Source organism: Phalacrocorax carbo, assembly GCF_963921805.1.
Source record: "Phalacrocorax carbo chromosome 29 unlocalized genomic scaffold, bPhaCar2.1 SUPER_29_unloc_1, whole genome shotgun sequence".
NCBI classification, from domain to species: domain Eukaryota; kingdom Metazoa; phylum Chordata; class Aves; order Suliformes; family Phalacrocoracidae; genus Phalacrocorax; species Phalacrocorax carbo.
In genome coordinates this window covers 26,727-39,121 of record NW_026990231.1, presented here as the reverse complement: position 1 = coordinate 39,121, position 12,395 = coordinate 26,727, and the positions used below count along the sequence as shown (strand labels likewise).

The window sequence follows — 12,395 nt, the reverse complement described above, 5'->3', positions numbered from 1 at the left end:
CCGAAACCCGCTCACCAGCAGCACCCCGCTCGCCTGCCCGCCCCGCCCGCAGCACCCCGCTTTTTATGGTACCCCCCCCCCGGTGATGTCAGAGAACCCTCCCCATCCTGGGGGGGGGGGGTGGTCTTGGGGGGCCCCCTCAAATCCTCCACACCTCCCCCCCCCTCCCGTTTCCGCCCCCTCCCTGGGATGGGGGGGGCACCAGCAACGCCCCAAACTTTCACTTGTGCTGAAGCTCCCTTTTTTGGGGGGGGTGTGGGGGGTGTCAGAAAGGGACCCAGGTGCCTGGGGCACCCCGTTTTGCCCCCAGTTTCCCCCCCCACCGCACCCCAAAAGGGGTGCAGACGTCTGGGGGCCCCCTCTTCGCCCCCAGTGCCCCAGCCCCCACCCCCAAAAGGGGGCGCAGAAATCTGGGGGACCCCGCTTTGCCCTGCCGCCCCCCAAAAGGGGTGCAGACATCTGGGGGACGCCGCTTCACCCCCACCCCCCACCCCACCCCAAAAGGGGGCACAGACACAGCGTGGGGACCTCGCTTTGCTCCCACCCTCCCCCAGCCCTGGGGACCCTTGTGTAGAGGGGCGCCACTTTAACCCCCCTCGCCCAAGACCACCCCCCCTCCCCCCCCCAGTCTCCAGGGCCCCCCAAACTCTCCTCAGGCGTCCCGGGGGGGGCCCCGATTCACACAGACCACCCCCCCGCCAGGCTATGGGGACCCCCTCCTCCCGACAAACCCCGCCCCCGCCGCCTGCGCAGCGCCCCCAGACCCCGCCCCCGCAATGACCACGCCCCCGCAATGACCACGCCCCCTCCCGCCATGGCCCGGCCACCCGCCTCCGCCCCGGCGCCCCCCCCTTGGCCGGACTCCCGGCATGCCCCGCGCGAGGGGGGCTCTTCCCAGCTTCCCCCGCGACCCGCGACCCCCCCTCACCCCCCAGGGACCCCCCCTTTATCCCCCCATGCCCCCCCCCGCGGCGGGTCCCCCCCCCAACCCCCCTACACCTCCACCCCGGAGGCCTGGCTGCCGGCCCCCCCCCCTCCCGGACGCCTGGGTTCCTTTTGGGGACCCCCCCGAGGCCCCCCTCTTCGTGTCCCCCCCCTCCCCGGGGGACCCCGAAACCCCCGCGGCCCCCCCGGGTTTTGGGGGGGGGTCCCGGCGGGTTCTTTTCGCCGACGCTTTGGGGCTCCCCCTCACCCGCTTGCGGCAATACCGGCCCTGGGACCCCCGGGGGCGGGGAGGGGGGGGCCCGGGGAGGGGGGGGAGCGGGGATTTTGGGGGACCCCCCTTGGGTGGGGTGGGTGAGGAGGGCGCGGGGGGGTTGGGGGACCCCCCTTGGGTGGGGGGAGTGCAGCCCCCCCCCGTGAGCTGGATGAGGCCTGGGAAGGGCAGGTAAGAGACGAAGGGAGGGGCGGGGGGGGCCCCCAAAACTGCATGGGGGGGCCCCCCAAAAATGGGGTGTCCCCCCCCGCATGTACCCCCCCTAAATTGGGAGGGGGGGGGCTATGGGGCATGCCTGGGTGTCCCCCCCAGACACCTCAAATGTGGGTCACACTCTTGAGGGGGTGCAGCCGCCCCCCAATATTTTTTTGGGGGTGTCCTCTCTGGTGACCCCCCCCAAACAACCCCATGTCCCCCCCAAAAGGCCACAGGAGGCAGAGGACGCGCAGCCCCCACCCCCCGAGCACGGTGCGGGTAAGTATTGCCCCCCCCCCCCTAATTTTAGGGGTACCCCCCATAATTTTAGGGGTACCTCACGCACATTTTGGGGGTACCCCACCTCAACCCCCCCCCCTCCTCTTTCCCTCCCACAGAGCCAGACCCCTCCCCAACGCCCCCCCCGGACACGGAGCAGCCCCTGGCACAGGTGAGACAACACCCCCCCACCAATAAAAAAGTGGGGTTCCCCCCCAGGAGGGGGGTACCCCAAAATCCTGACACCCCACTTCCCCACCAGGGCGCTGAGGAAGAGGCAGTGGCGCGGGAGCTGGAGCAGCTCTACCTCTCCCACCTCCGCCGGCTGCGGGGGGAGCGGGGCGAAAACGGGGACCCCCCCCCGAGAAACGGGGGTCCCCCTTTCCCCGAACGAGCCCCCAACACTTCGTTAGCTAACGAGATGGCGTTACGTTACGAGGAAAGGGGGGGTCGCGGCAGCCCCCCCGTTTTGTTAGGGAGGGGGGGACCGGTGGAGGGGGCTTTGGTGGTACCGGCGAGACCCCCCCGAGGGAGGGGGGCCGGTTTTGGGGGGGCCCTGAGGGGTTGTGGGGTGCTGCTGGCTTTGGCCGTGCTGGTGCCGGTGGCCTGGGGGGACGGGGGGGGCCCCACGGCCGCGCTGGCGTTGGGGCTTTACCTGGCGTTGGCTTGGTTGACATGAAAAAAAGGGGGGGCCCCACCAAAATTTTGACCCCCCCCCCCTAAATTTTGACACTGCCCCCCCCAATTTTGACACCCCTCCACCTCACATTTTCCCCCCTGAAAAAGGTGGGACACCCTGAAATCGGTCAAAGGAAGGGGGGGGAGGGAGTTGTGGTGGGGGCTTAAGGAACTGCACCCCCAAATTGCCCCCACCCCACGTGGGGGCGTCGGCCATTTTGTGGGACCCCCCCCCCGAATGTATGCACACCCCCTCCGTGAATTTTGGGGTGCCCCTGTGTACATACAGCCATGGAAAGATGGTCTCCCCGAGTCCTTGTGGGGGTGATGTTGGGGGGTTTAGGGGTGCGGGGGGAGGGGGAAGGGGGTTGGTTCTCCCCGTTTTGGGGGGGCGGGGGGGGGGGCTGGTTTCCCTCCCTCCCCCCCTTTTTTCTGTCGCAGCCGTTTCCTGCCCCTGGGGAAGGTCCCCACAAAAGGTCACCGTCCCTCGCGGGTGACAAACAGCCCCCCCACCCCCTTTGGGAGATTGGGGGGGGGGGTCCCTGGCTTTTCGCGGTGGGGGGGGGAGGCTCACCCTGGGTGTCGCGCCATGGCCTCTGCGTCGCAAAGGAGTTGGGGGGGGGACACACACGACATCCTCTGGGAGGCTGGTTTGGGGGGGGGGAGGCTCCTCTAGCAGGAATTGGGGGGGGGCCTCAGTCCCTAGGAGGAAATGGGGGGGTCCTAAGCCTACTGAGGGGGCCCTCAGCCCTGAGGGAGGGAGCTGGGGGGGGCCCTCAGTCCTCAGGGAGGCAGCTGGGGGGGGGTGTCAACAGCCCCTAGAAGGAATTCGGGGGGGTCTCAGCCCTGAGGGAGGCAGCTGCAGGGGGTCACAGCCCCTGAAAGGAATTGGGGGGGGGGGTGTGTCCTCAGTCCTCAGGGAGGCTGCTGGGGTGGGGGGCAACAGCCCCTAGAAGGAACTGGGAGGGGTCCTCAGCCCACTGGGGGGCAACTGGGGCGGGGGGGGTTCCTCAGCCCTGAGGGAGGCAGCCGGGTGGGGGTCTCTCACCCTCCTGTCACAGCCAGCGGGGTCTTCACCCCCTGGCTGCAGCCGAAGAGGTCACCTCTTCCCGGCCACCCTGGACCCATGGCGGGGGGTGTCGCGGTCCCTGGGGTGGCAGCCGGGGTTTTTTTTTTGGGGGGGGGAAATGTGTCCCGGCCCCCGGTAGCTCCGTCCCCTCAGAGGGTCTGAGGGGTCTGGGCGGGGCTTCGCGCCGGCCGCACGTGCGCGCCTCACACTGCGTCTGCGCGCTCACCCCCCCCCGCCCAAAGGCCCGCCAAAGGTGGGCGCTCCGATTGGCTGCTCGCCCCTGTTTTCCCCTGTCACGTGACAGGCGTCGCCACGGCAACAGCGCTCGGACGGGGCGGGGTCTCCTGATGAGGTGGGCGGGGCTTCCAGAGGAGAAGGTGGGCGGGGCCAAGCGGCGGCCGCCCGCGCTTTTCGGCCGTTAGCGGCGGCCGTTGAAGGGAGGGGGAGGCCTGAACCCACCCCCACTCCCCCCTCCCCGGTTATCGCGGCGATGAGCGGGGCCGCTGCGGATCGACCCCCCCTCGCCAAACGCCACCGTTTGAACTCGCCCACCGGGACGGGCCCGGTCGCCGTTATCCGTCGGGAAACGTCACCTTCCGCCGGAGGCGGCGGCGCGCATGCGCGAGAAGGCGGCGGCGGGCATGCGCGGTGCGCCGGGGCGAGAGCGCCCCCTAGCGGCGGCTCGGAAACCCCCGCAGCCTTCAGGGAGGGCCCGGGGACCCCGATGGCGGGCCCGGGGACCCCCAAAGGGGGCCCGGGGACCCCCGGGAGGGTCAGGAGGAGCCTGGAGAGCCACGCTTCCCTCGGGGGGGAGCTGAAGACCACCAGCAGGCGCAAGGGGAAGGTGGGGAGCGCCGTTACCCGCTGCTCCGAGCGGGGGAGAGTGGGGAAAGGGGACCTGGAGACCACCGGAGAGGTCACGGGGAGCCTGGAGACCACCAGTGAGGCCATGGGGAGCCTGGAGACCACCGTTACCCATTGCTTGGAGCAGGGGAGGAGGAGGAAGGGGGACCTGGAGACCACCAGAGACACCATGGGGAGCCTGGACACCACTGTTATCTGCTGCTCCGAGCAGGGGAGGAGGGAAGGGAGCCTGGAGACCACCAGTGAGGCCATGGGGAGCCTGGAGACCACCGTTACCCATTGCTTGGAGCAGGGGAGGGGAAGGAAAGGAAGCCCAGAGACCACCGGAGAGGTCATGGGGAGCCTGGAGACCACTGTTACCCATTGCTTGGAGCAGGGGAGGGGAAGGAAAGGAAGCCCAGAGACCACCAGAGAGGTCATGGGGAGCCTGGAGACCACCGTTACCCGCTGCTCGGAGCGGGGGAGAAAGAGGAAAGGGGACCTGGAGACCATCAGCAAACTTGAGGGGAGCCTGGAGACCACTGTTACCCACTGCTTGGAGCAGAGGAAGAGGAGGAAAGGGAGCCCAGAGACCACCAGCATGGCCACAGGGAGCCTGGAAAGCACTGGAGAGGTCATGGGGGTCCTGGAGACCACCATTACCCACTGCTCGGAGAAGGGGAGGAGGAGGAAAGGGGACCTGGAGACCACCAGCGAGGCTGCGGGGAGTCTGGAGACCACCATTATCCACTGCTCGGAGCAGGGGAGGCGGAGGAAAGGGAGCCTGGAGGCCATCGAAACGCCTGAGGGGAGCCTGGAGACCACCACCGTTGAGCCCGAGGAGGGCCTGGAGACCCCCATCGCCCACCTGGAGCAAGGCCAAGGTGGGAAAAGAGTCCCAGAGCCCGAGGGGGGTCCAGCCCCTGGCACGTGGCAGAAGGGCCCGGAGGAATGCGCGGTGATTTCCCTGGGGGAGGATGAGGAGGAGGAGGAGGAGGAGGAAGAAGAGGAAGGCCCCGGGCGATACCTGGCGGCGCTGGAGGCCGTGCAGCTGGAGCTGGACGCCGTGGAGGAACAGGCGGCACGCGCCTTCCGCCGCCTCCGCGCCAAATTCTGGTTACGCCGGCGGCCGCACCTGCAGCACCGCAACCGCCTCATCCAGCACATCCCCGGCTTCTGGGTCACCGCCGTATCCTTTTGGGTTTTTGGGGTGGATTTGGGAGGTTTTTTGGAGTGGGGGGAGGGGGAAACAGGTCCGAACGCCCCATTTTCCTTGACGCTCGCCCCCTACCCCCGCCAGTTCCTGAACCACCCCCAGCTTTCGGCCATGATCAGCGACCGCGACGAGGACGCCCTGAGCTACATGACGAGCTTACAGGTGCCCTCGGTGGGGGGATTTTGGGGGACAAGGGGGGGTTTTGGGGGACGGAGGGGCTCCCCCCCTCTTCAGAGAGCGGGGGGAAGGTGACAAACCCGGACGCTCGGGTCCTGCAGGTGGAAGAATTTGGCCAAACCCACCCCGGCTGCAGAATCAGGTTCTTCTTCAGCGTCAACCCCTACTTCCAGAACGACGTCGTGGCCAAGGAATTCACCTGCGGCCCCTCCGGTGGGTGGAACAGCCCCCAAATCTGCCCCCCCTTACAACCCAGGGAGGGATTTTGGGGGGTCAGAGTGACCCCTCTTTCCTCCCCCCCCCCCCCCCCCTCCAAAGGCCACCTGGTGTCCCATTCGACCCCCATCCGGTGGTGGCAGGGGCAGGACCCCCGCGCTTGCCCCCACAAAGGTCCCCCGGCCCCTCGCAGCTTCTTCGCTTGGTTTGGGGACCACAGCTTCCCCGCGGGGGATCGTATCGCTGAGGTGAGTCCCAGCACTCCCAGTAACCGCTCCCAGTATCCTTTCTACCCCCCAGTACCCCTTCTTCTACCCCCCCCCAGTAGCCCCCTGACCCCCCAAAATCTCTCCCCCAGATCATCAAGGAGGAGCTATGGCCAAACCCGCTGCAGTTCTACCTGCTGGGCGAGGGGACCCCTGAAAGGTTGGCTGTACCGTGGGGTTGGGGGTGGCTGGGGGGGTACCCCGTGGTTTTGGGGGTGCCGGGGAAGGAACCCCAAAGCTTTGTGCCCTCCCCCCTAACGCCCCCCACCCACAGTGAGAGCGGGGAGGACTGCGTGGTGATCGTGGACGACGATGAGGACGTCCAGGAGATCCCCGATGACGGTAAGACAAGCCCCCCCTGCTACCCCTCGAGGGGGGAAGTGGGGGGCTGGGAGCACCCCAAATTCCCCCTGACCCCCCCAAAGTCCTCTTGGAGGAACAGGGGGGCTGACTTTGTGTCATTCCACCCCCACAAGGCAGTGGCGTGGAAGAGGTCCTGAGTGAGGAGCCCCCCTGCCCCCCAGACAGAAAGACGGACCCCAATGGGGACAGAGATTAATTTGGGGGGGGGGGGGGAGCTGGGGGTGCTACACCCCCCCTCTTCCCCCCAAGGCATTGCGGGTAACAAGGGGCTGGGGGGGCCCCCCAACACAGCTCAGGGTGTTTGTTGGCCTTGAACCCCCCCCCCCAAGGCCCCCCAATCTCCCCAGCTCCCTGGGGTTCCCCAAAAATCCCCACCCCACCCCAGAGAAGGAGAAATATGACCGATTTAGGACCATTTTTGTACATTTTGGGTCAAGAACTTGTAAAATTGTCTTTTTATATGTAAAAATATATTATAGTAAAGATTTTACTGGGGACAGAGACAGTCTGCTGAACCCCCAAATTCCCCCCATAGCCGGTGATGGCGTCAAAAAGGGGAGCGTTTTGGGGTGGCTTTATTCCATTAGGTCATTCCCTCCCCTCCCCCCTAGATTTGAGGGGGCTCCTCGTCCTGGAGGGGGGGGGGCTGGATCCCAAGGGTGGGGAGGGCCCCCAGGAGCTGCTCGCGGGCGTCGCCGGCGAAGCGATGCCGCAGGAAAGCGGGGAGCCCCTCGCCCAGGGGGACGCGCACCAACCCCTGCACCTGGGGGGGGGGAGAACGGAGGGAGGGGGGATCCCCCAAACTGCCGGGGACCCCCCAAAATACCCTAATGTCTCCCCCAGTGCTGCCACCCCCTCCCAGCCCCGCTCAACCCACCCCCAGTACTAGTTGCATCCCCCCAAACTCCCCCCCCGCTAATCTCCCCCCTCAGACCCCCCCCTCTGGTGTCGGTGTCCCCCAGACCCCCCTCCCTAGTACTAGTCCCCCCCCTCTAGTGCCGGTGTCCCCCGAACCCCCCCCCCCAGACCCCCCCTTCGGTACTAGTAACCCCCTAAACTCCCCTCCCCCCCCAGGTGCCGGTGCCCCCCAGACCCCCCCCAAGCACTAGCCGCCCCCCCCCCCAAACTAACCCCCCTCTCCGGTGCCCCCCAGCCCCCCCCGGTAACTACCCCCATGACCCCCTCGGGGCCGCCCCCCCCCCCGGTACTAGTCCCTCCTAAACTCCCCCCCCCCCTCCGGCGCCGCCCCCCGCCCCCCACCTCCAGCCCGTGCTCCGGCGCCGTCGGGCCTCCCCTCTCGATAGCCTCCAACTCCGCCATCTTTATCCGCCGGATGTAGAAATGCGTCACCAGCCCGGCGTCACTTCCGCTTCCGGCCTCGCCCACCGTCCCCCAAACCTTAGCGCCGCGGTGATGGCGGGGCCGCAAACGGAGCCCGTTCGCCGCCGGGCCCAGCTCCTCCCGTAGCTCCCGTTGGAGCCCGGCTTCTAGTGACTCCCCGCCGGGTTCCACCAGCCCCCCCGGGAAGCCGAACCGCCCGTCGAACCGGAGCTGCATCTGCCGGTGCGGCGGGAGGGGGGGCGGGTTAGAGGCGGGGGGGGGGGAAAAGAGCGGCAGCGTGGCCCCGTTGCCCGCCCGGTACGCACCAGCACGGCGTATCCCGGCGGAGGGGAGGCGGCGGGGAGCGGGGCGTACAGGAGGACGTGGCAGGCGTGCCGCCACCCCCGCCCCGCTGCACCGTACCCGGTCCCGGCCCGGCCCAAGGACAGCGCTTCCGCCCGGCTCAGCGCTGGCTCCCCGCGCTTCCACATGGCGGCGCCCTAACGGCGCGTCGCGGCCAATCGGAGAGCGGCACTTCGCGACGCACCCAATGGGCGAGCGAGGGAACGGACGAGGCCGCGCCCCCGCTCCACGCGCACCGACGGCCTTCGGTGCTGCCGGCCGACACCAATCAGCAATGGGGGGCGTGGTCCAGCAAGGCGACGCCACGCCCCCTCATAACCCCTCTCCTGCCCTAAACCGCCCCGGACCCCCCCAAATTATGCCCCGCCCCCGGACCAAGACCCCCTGCAAATTACCCTCCAGCCCCCCCACAGCGCCAAGCCCCCCCACATTACCCCACGTACCCCCCATATGACTAAGACCCCCCCAAATTACCCTCCAGCCCCACCACAGCGCCAAGCCCCCCCACAGCACAGGGCCTAGCCCCCCCCAAATTACCCCCCAACCCCCCACCCCAGACAACGTGGGGCAGCAGAGGCACAAGCTGGAGAGGGAGGGGGTTTATTGCCCCCCCCCCAGCACTGAGGGAGGTCTGGGGGGGTCCCGGGGGATTGGGGGGGCCCGGGGGGCGCCCCTATGACGCGGAGTCGGAGGCCTCGGAGCTGTCTTTGACGTCGGTGCTCTCGGTGGTCTCGCTCACCTCGCTGACGTCTTTGCTGTCACCCCCCCCGTCTTCGGGATGGGGGGGCACGGCCGGAGGTTGGGGGGGGCCCCCCCCACTTCCACAAACCCCCTCCCCACCCCGGGGGGTTTCGGTGGGCTGGGGGGGGCGCCCACGCTCCTTCTGCTCCACCTGCTTCCGCAACTGTAAAGTGGGGGGGTGTGTGTGGGTGTTAAAAAAGGGGGTTACATGGGTCCGGGGGGGGGGGCTAAAAAAGTTTGGGGGGGGCCGAGGGGGTGCAGCCCCCCCCAGATAAAGGGTTTCGGGGTTCCTGCGGGGTTGGGGGGGGCACTACCTCGTCCGCCATTTGGGTGAGATCCCGCTTCATGGCGTAGGCGTCCTCCCCGTCCGCGTAATATTTGGGCTCCACCTCGCTGATCCTGGGGGGGGACAGGGTTTTTTTTGGGGGTGGGGGATGTCAGGCACTTTGGGGGTGTGTTTTGGGGGGCCACAGAAATAAGGGGTGTTTTTAGGGGGGTTGGGGGGGGTGGTTTTGGGGTGCCCCCCTACCATACCCTCCTTTTTGTCTCTATTTAGTTATTAACTCTCATAAGGCACCTCTAAAGCCCCCCATGAGGCCCCCCCAAATCCCCCCCATGAGGCCTCCCCAAATCCCCCTCCTCCTCCACAGCCCCCCCAAAACCCCTATGTGACAGAGGGCATGCTTTTGGGGGGGTTGGGGGGTGGTTTTGGGGTGCCCCCCTCCATGTTGTCTCTCCATTTAGTTATTAACTCTCATAAGGCACCCCTAAACCCCCCCACCAGGCCCCCCAAATCCCCCTCCTCCTCCACAGCCCCCCCCCCAAACCCCTATGTGACATAGAGAGTGGTTTTGAGGGGACTGGGGGTGGTTTTGGGGTGCCCCCCCTCCATTTTATCTCTCCATTTAGCTATTAGCTCTCCCAAAACACCCCTAAACCCCCACCCAGGCCCCCCAAATCCCCCCTCCTCCTCCACAGCCCCCCCAAAACCCCCCAAACTCACTGGAAGTTGAGGGTGTTGGAGTAGAGGTGCAGAGCCGCCCGGTTGCTGCCAGTGAAAAAAATAAGGGGTAGGGGGGAGGTGCTGTTATTTTTTTGGGGGGTTCCTGCTTGGTTTGTGATTTTGGGGGGGGGGTGGTGTCCCCAAAACAGACTTTTGGGGGTTCCTCACCTCTTGCGGACGTGGAGGGAGACGTACTTGGCGTTGAAGTTCTCGATCATGGCGCGGGACGCCTGGTCCATCAGCTTCTGCGCCAGCCCCAGGCGCCGGTGGGATCGCTTCACCGCCTTTTTTTGGGGGGGTACAGCTGATTTGGGGGACCCCAAAACCCACCCGGGGCACCCCCCGAACTCCCCAGATCTTCACGAACCTCCAACACCCCGAATTCCTCCCCAAAGACCCTCGAAGAGCCCCCAAAACAGCCCTCAAAGACTTTCAAGGAGCGCCCCAAATGCTCAGCTCCACTCTAAGAGCCCCCCCCAACCTCTCAAGGAGCACCCCAAAAATCCCTCAAGGGCCCCCCAGAAGTGCCGCAAATGCTCAGACTCACTCCAAGAGCCCCCCCAAACCCCTCAAGGTGCCCCCAAAGACCCCCAAGGAGCACCCCGAATGCTCAAGCCCACTCTAAGAGTCCCCCAAATCCCTGAAGGAGCACCCCAAAACCCCTCAAAGTGCCCCCCAAATGCTCAGACTCATTCCAAGAGACCCCCAAACTCCTCAAGGAGTCCCCAAAGACCCTCAAATAACATCCCAAATGCTTAGAGCTGCTCAAAGAAACCCCCAAAGACCCCCAAGTGTCCTCAACCCCCCCCAAAGCTCCCCAATTGCTCAGACCTATGCCAAGAGCCCCCTCCAAGCCCTCAAAGAGCCCTCACAGACCCTGAAGGAGCCCCCCAAACTCCCTCAGGTGACCCCAAAACCCCTCAAAGAGCCCCCTCAAATGTTCAGACTCATGCCAAGTGCCCCCCGGACCCCTCAAGGCATCCCCAAAGACCCACAAGGAGCACCCCAAAACTCTCAAAGAGCACCCCAGATGCTCAGATTCACCCCTCAAATGGCCCCCAAACCCTCTGACCCCCCTCAAAAGGCCCCCGAACCCCTCAAAGACCTTCAAGGAACACCCCAAAACCCCTCATGTGCCCCCCCCAAACCCTCTAATCCTCTCCAAGAACCCCCTCCCCAAGCACCCGCTGCCTACTAGGGACGTGATGTGCCCATGAGGGACGTCATCGGGGTCTTCCTCCCTGCAGGAGAACAGAGGTGAGAGGTTGGGGGGCGGGGGGGAGACACCCCCAAATCCTGTCAGTACCCCCTTCCGCCGCTAAGACCCCCCCCAAAAAAATCAAAGGGAAATTGTTTAGAAGGGGGGGAAAGGCCCCCCTAAACCACACTCACATCTTAGCCAGGACGTAACCCACGATTTTCCCATTCTCATCTTCGGCGATGTAGGAAAGCTGCGGGGAGGGAAACTGGGGTGATCGGGGGGGATCTGAGCATCCTGGGGGGACCCAGGCACCCAGGGGGACGTACCTGGGGCCAGGAGAGGCCGTGGTAGAAGTAATACTTCATCTGGTAGTTCTCGGGCAGGCAGAGCAGGTTGCAGTGTTGCATGTTCATCAGGTCCTCGGGCTGTCGGCGGGGAGCGTCAGGGCGGCGGTGACGGGACAGACACCCCGGGGTGGGTGTGGGGCAACACCCCGAAACGGGCCTGGCCGCTGCCCGAGTGCTGCGGGGTCCTCGGGGATGGGGCATCCCCCCACCCCAGGGTCCAGTAGGCCCCCTTACATCGTGGTATCCCCCTCAGAGTCCCCCCCAGGGCCCTGTAGCCCCCCTCAGACCCCCACTCCCCCAGGCCCCATCTCTCCTCTCAGAGCCCCCTCAGGGCCTGCTAACACCCTTCGACCCCCCCAGGGCCCGGTATCCCCTTAGATCCCGGTAGACCCATCAGACCGCCGCCCCCCGGGCCCCATATCTCCCCTCAGACTCTGGTATCCCCCCTCAGACGCCGGTACCCTCCTCAGAGCCCCATATCTCCTCTCAGAGCCCCCCCAGGGCCCCTTATCTCCCCTCAGAGACTAGTATCCCCCCTCACAAGCCGCCCAGGGCCCGGGATCCCGCCTCAGATGCCGGTACCCTCCTCAGAGCCCCCCGTGTCCCCCCCCCAGGGCCCCGTATCTCCCTCAGACCCGCCATGGGACGCCGGTTCCCCCCTCCCCGAGGCCCGGCTGACGCCCCACCGGTACCCGGACCCCGCGCCGTGACCCCGGCTCCCCCCCGGGACCCCGGCTCAGCCCCCTCCGGGGTCGCCCACCCGCGCATTCCGGATGTTCATGGCTGCGGCCTCCCCGCCGGCTCCGCCGTCCCTCTCCCCTCTCCCGCCGCTTCCGGCGGAAGGATCAGCACCGGCCAATCAGCAGTTAGCCCGCCCACCCGCTCATCCCGCCTCGCGACGT

General features: G+C 66.7%; 4 protein-coding genes across 5 annotated transcripts; 2 read left to right on the top strand and 2 right to left on the bottom strand.

The window, feature by feature from the left end:
- The first annotated feature begins 800 nt into the window (after positions 1–800).
- On the top strand, positions 801–2,673 carry LOC135310711 (basic proline-rich protein-like). Its single transcript, XM_064439655.1, has 4 exons — positions 801–1,387; positions 1,641–1,690; positions 1,810–1,862; positions 1,953–2,673. Exons 1-4 carry the CDS (start codon positions 870–872, stop codon positions 2,367–2,369), a joined length of 1,038 nt encoding a protein of 345 aa, XP_064295725.1. The 5' UTR covers positions 801–869; the 3' UTR covers positions 2,370–2,673.
- Positions 2,674–3,801: 1,128 nt separating this feature from the next.
- LOC135310715 (uncharacterized) lies at positions 3,802–7,008 on the top strand. 2 transcript variants are annotated; one of them, XM_064439660.1, is made up of 8 exons: positions 3,802–4,353; positions 4,384–5,469; positions 5,581–5,658; positions 5,775–5,886; positions 5,992–6,137; positions 6,248–6,315; positions 6,430–6,497; positions 6,632–7,008. In XM_064439660.1, exons 1-8 carry the CDS (start codon positions 3,928–3,930, stop codon positions 6,712–6,714), a joined length of 2,067 nt encoding a protein of 688 aa, XP_064295730.1. In that variant the 5' UTR covers positions 3,802–3,927; the 3' UTR covers positions 6,715–7,008. The 2 variants fall into 2 exon arrangements, with proteins under 2 accessions (XP_064295730.1, XP_064295729.1); XM_064439659.1 differs by having other exon boundaries at positions 3,802–5,469.
- Positions 7,009–7,024: 16 nt separating this feature from the next.
- On the bottom strand, positions 7,025–8,524 carry LOC135310721 (U8 snoRNA-decapping enzyme-like). The gene is made up of 3 exons (XM_064439673.1): positions 8,165–8,524; positions 7,779–8,075; positions 7,025–7,281 (listed from the first exon to the last, which is right to left on the bottom strand). The coding sequence occupies exons 1-3, from the start codon at positions 8,327–8,329 to the stop codon at positions 7,126–7,128; spliced, it is 618 nt and encodes a 205-aa protein (XP_064295743.1). The 5' UTR covers positions 8,330–8,524; the 3' UTR covers positions 7,025–7,125.
- A 261-nt stretch (positions 8,525–8,785) lies between these two features.
- NAA10 (N-alpha-acetyltransferase 10, NatA catalytic subunit) lies at positions 8,786–12,364 on the bottom strand. Its single transcript, XM_064439672.1, has 8 exons — positions 12,254–12,364; positions 11,473–11,571; positions 11,338–11,396; positions 11,141–11,186; positions 10,114–10,229; positions 9,946–9,990; positions 9,257–9,341; positions 8,786–9,105 (listed from the first exon to the last, which is right to left on the bottom strand). The coding sequence occupies exons 1-8, from the start codon at positions 12,272–12,274 to the stop codon at positions 8,875–8,877; spliced, it is 702 nt and encodes a 233-aa protein (XP_064295742.1). The 5' UTR covers positions 12,275–12,364; the 3' UTR covers positions 8,786–8,874.
- Positions 12,365–12,395: the final 31 nt, after the last annotated feature.

What these genes read in the sequence shown, in the direction of transcription:
- LOC135310711 (XM_064439655.1), top strand. Translation starts at nt 870, where the DNA reads ATGCCCCGCGCGAGGGGGGCTCTTCCCAGCTTCCCCCGCGACCCGCGA. An exon ending in ACCCCCCGAGCACGGTGCGG is followed by an intron (nt 1,691 to 1,809) that starts GTAAGTATTGCC and finishes TCCCTCCCACAG; the next exon opens with AGCCAGACCCCTCCCCAACG. An exon ending in CGGAGCAGCCCCTGGCACAG is followed by an intron (nt 1,863 to 1,952) that starts GTGAGACAACAC and finishes CTTCCCCACCAG; the next exon opens with GGCGCTGAGGAAGAGGCAGT.
- LOC135310721 (XM_064439673.1), bottom strand. Translation starts at nt 8,329, where the DNA reads ATGTGGAAGCGCGGGGAGCCAGCGCTGAGCCGGGCGGAAGCGCTGTCC. An exon ending in CGCCGGGATACGCCGTGCTG is followed by an intron (nt 8,076 to 8,164) that starts GTGCGTACCGGG and finishes CCGCACCGGCAG; the next exon opens with ATGCAGCTCCGGTTCGACGG. An exon ending in CGCCGGAGCACGGGCTGGAG is followed by an intron (nt 7,282 to 7,778) that starts GTGGGGGGCGGG and finishes CCCCCCCCCCAG; the next exon opens with GTGCAGGGGTTGGTGCGCGT.
- LOC135310715 (XM_064439659.1), top strand. Translation starts at nt 3,928, where the DNA reads ATGAGCGGGGCCGCTGCGGATCGACCCCCCCTCGCCAAACGCCACCGT. An exon ending in GCTACATGACGAGCTTACAG is followed by an intron (nt 5,659 to 5,774) that starts GTGCCCTCGGTG and finishes CGGGTCCTGCAG; the next exon opens with GTGGAAGAATTTGGCCAAAC. An exon ending in CGGGGGATCGTATCGCTGAG is followed by an intron (nt 6,138 to 6,247) that starts GTGAGTCCCAGC and finishes TCTCTCCCCCAG; the next exon opens with ATCATCAAGGAGGAGCTATG.
- NAA10 (XM_064439672.1), bottom strand. Translation starts at nt 12,274, where the DNA reads ATGAACATCCGGAATGCGCGG. An exon ending in ACGGCCTCTCCTGGCCCCAG is followed by an intron (nt 11,397 to 11,472) that starts GTACGTCCCCCT and finishes CCCTCCCCGCAG; the next exon opens with CTTTCCTACATCGCCGAAGA. An exon ending in GGTTACGTCCTGGCTAAGAT is followed by an intron (nt 11,187 to 11,337) that starts GTGAGTGTGGTT and finishes GTTCTCCTGCAG; the next exon opens with GGAGGAAGACCCCGATGACG.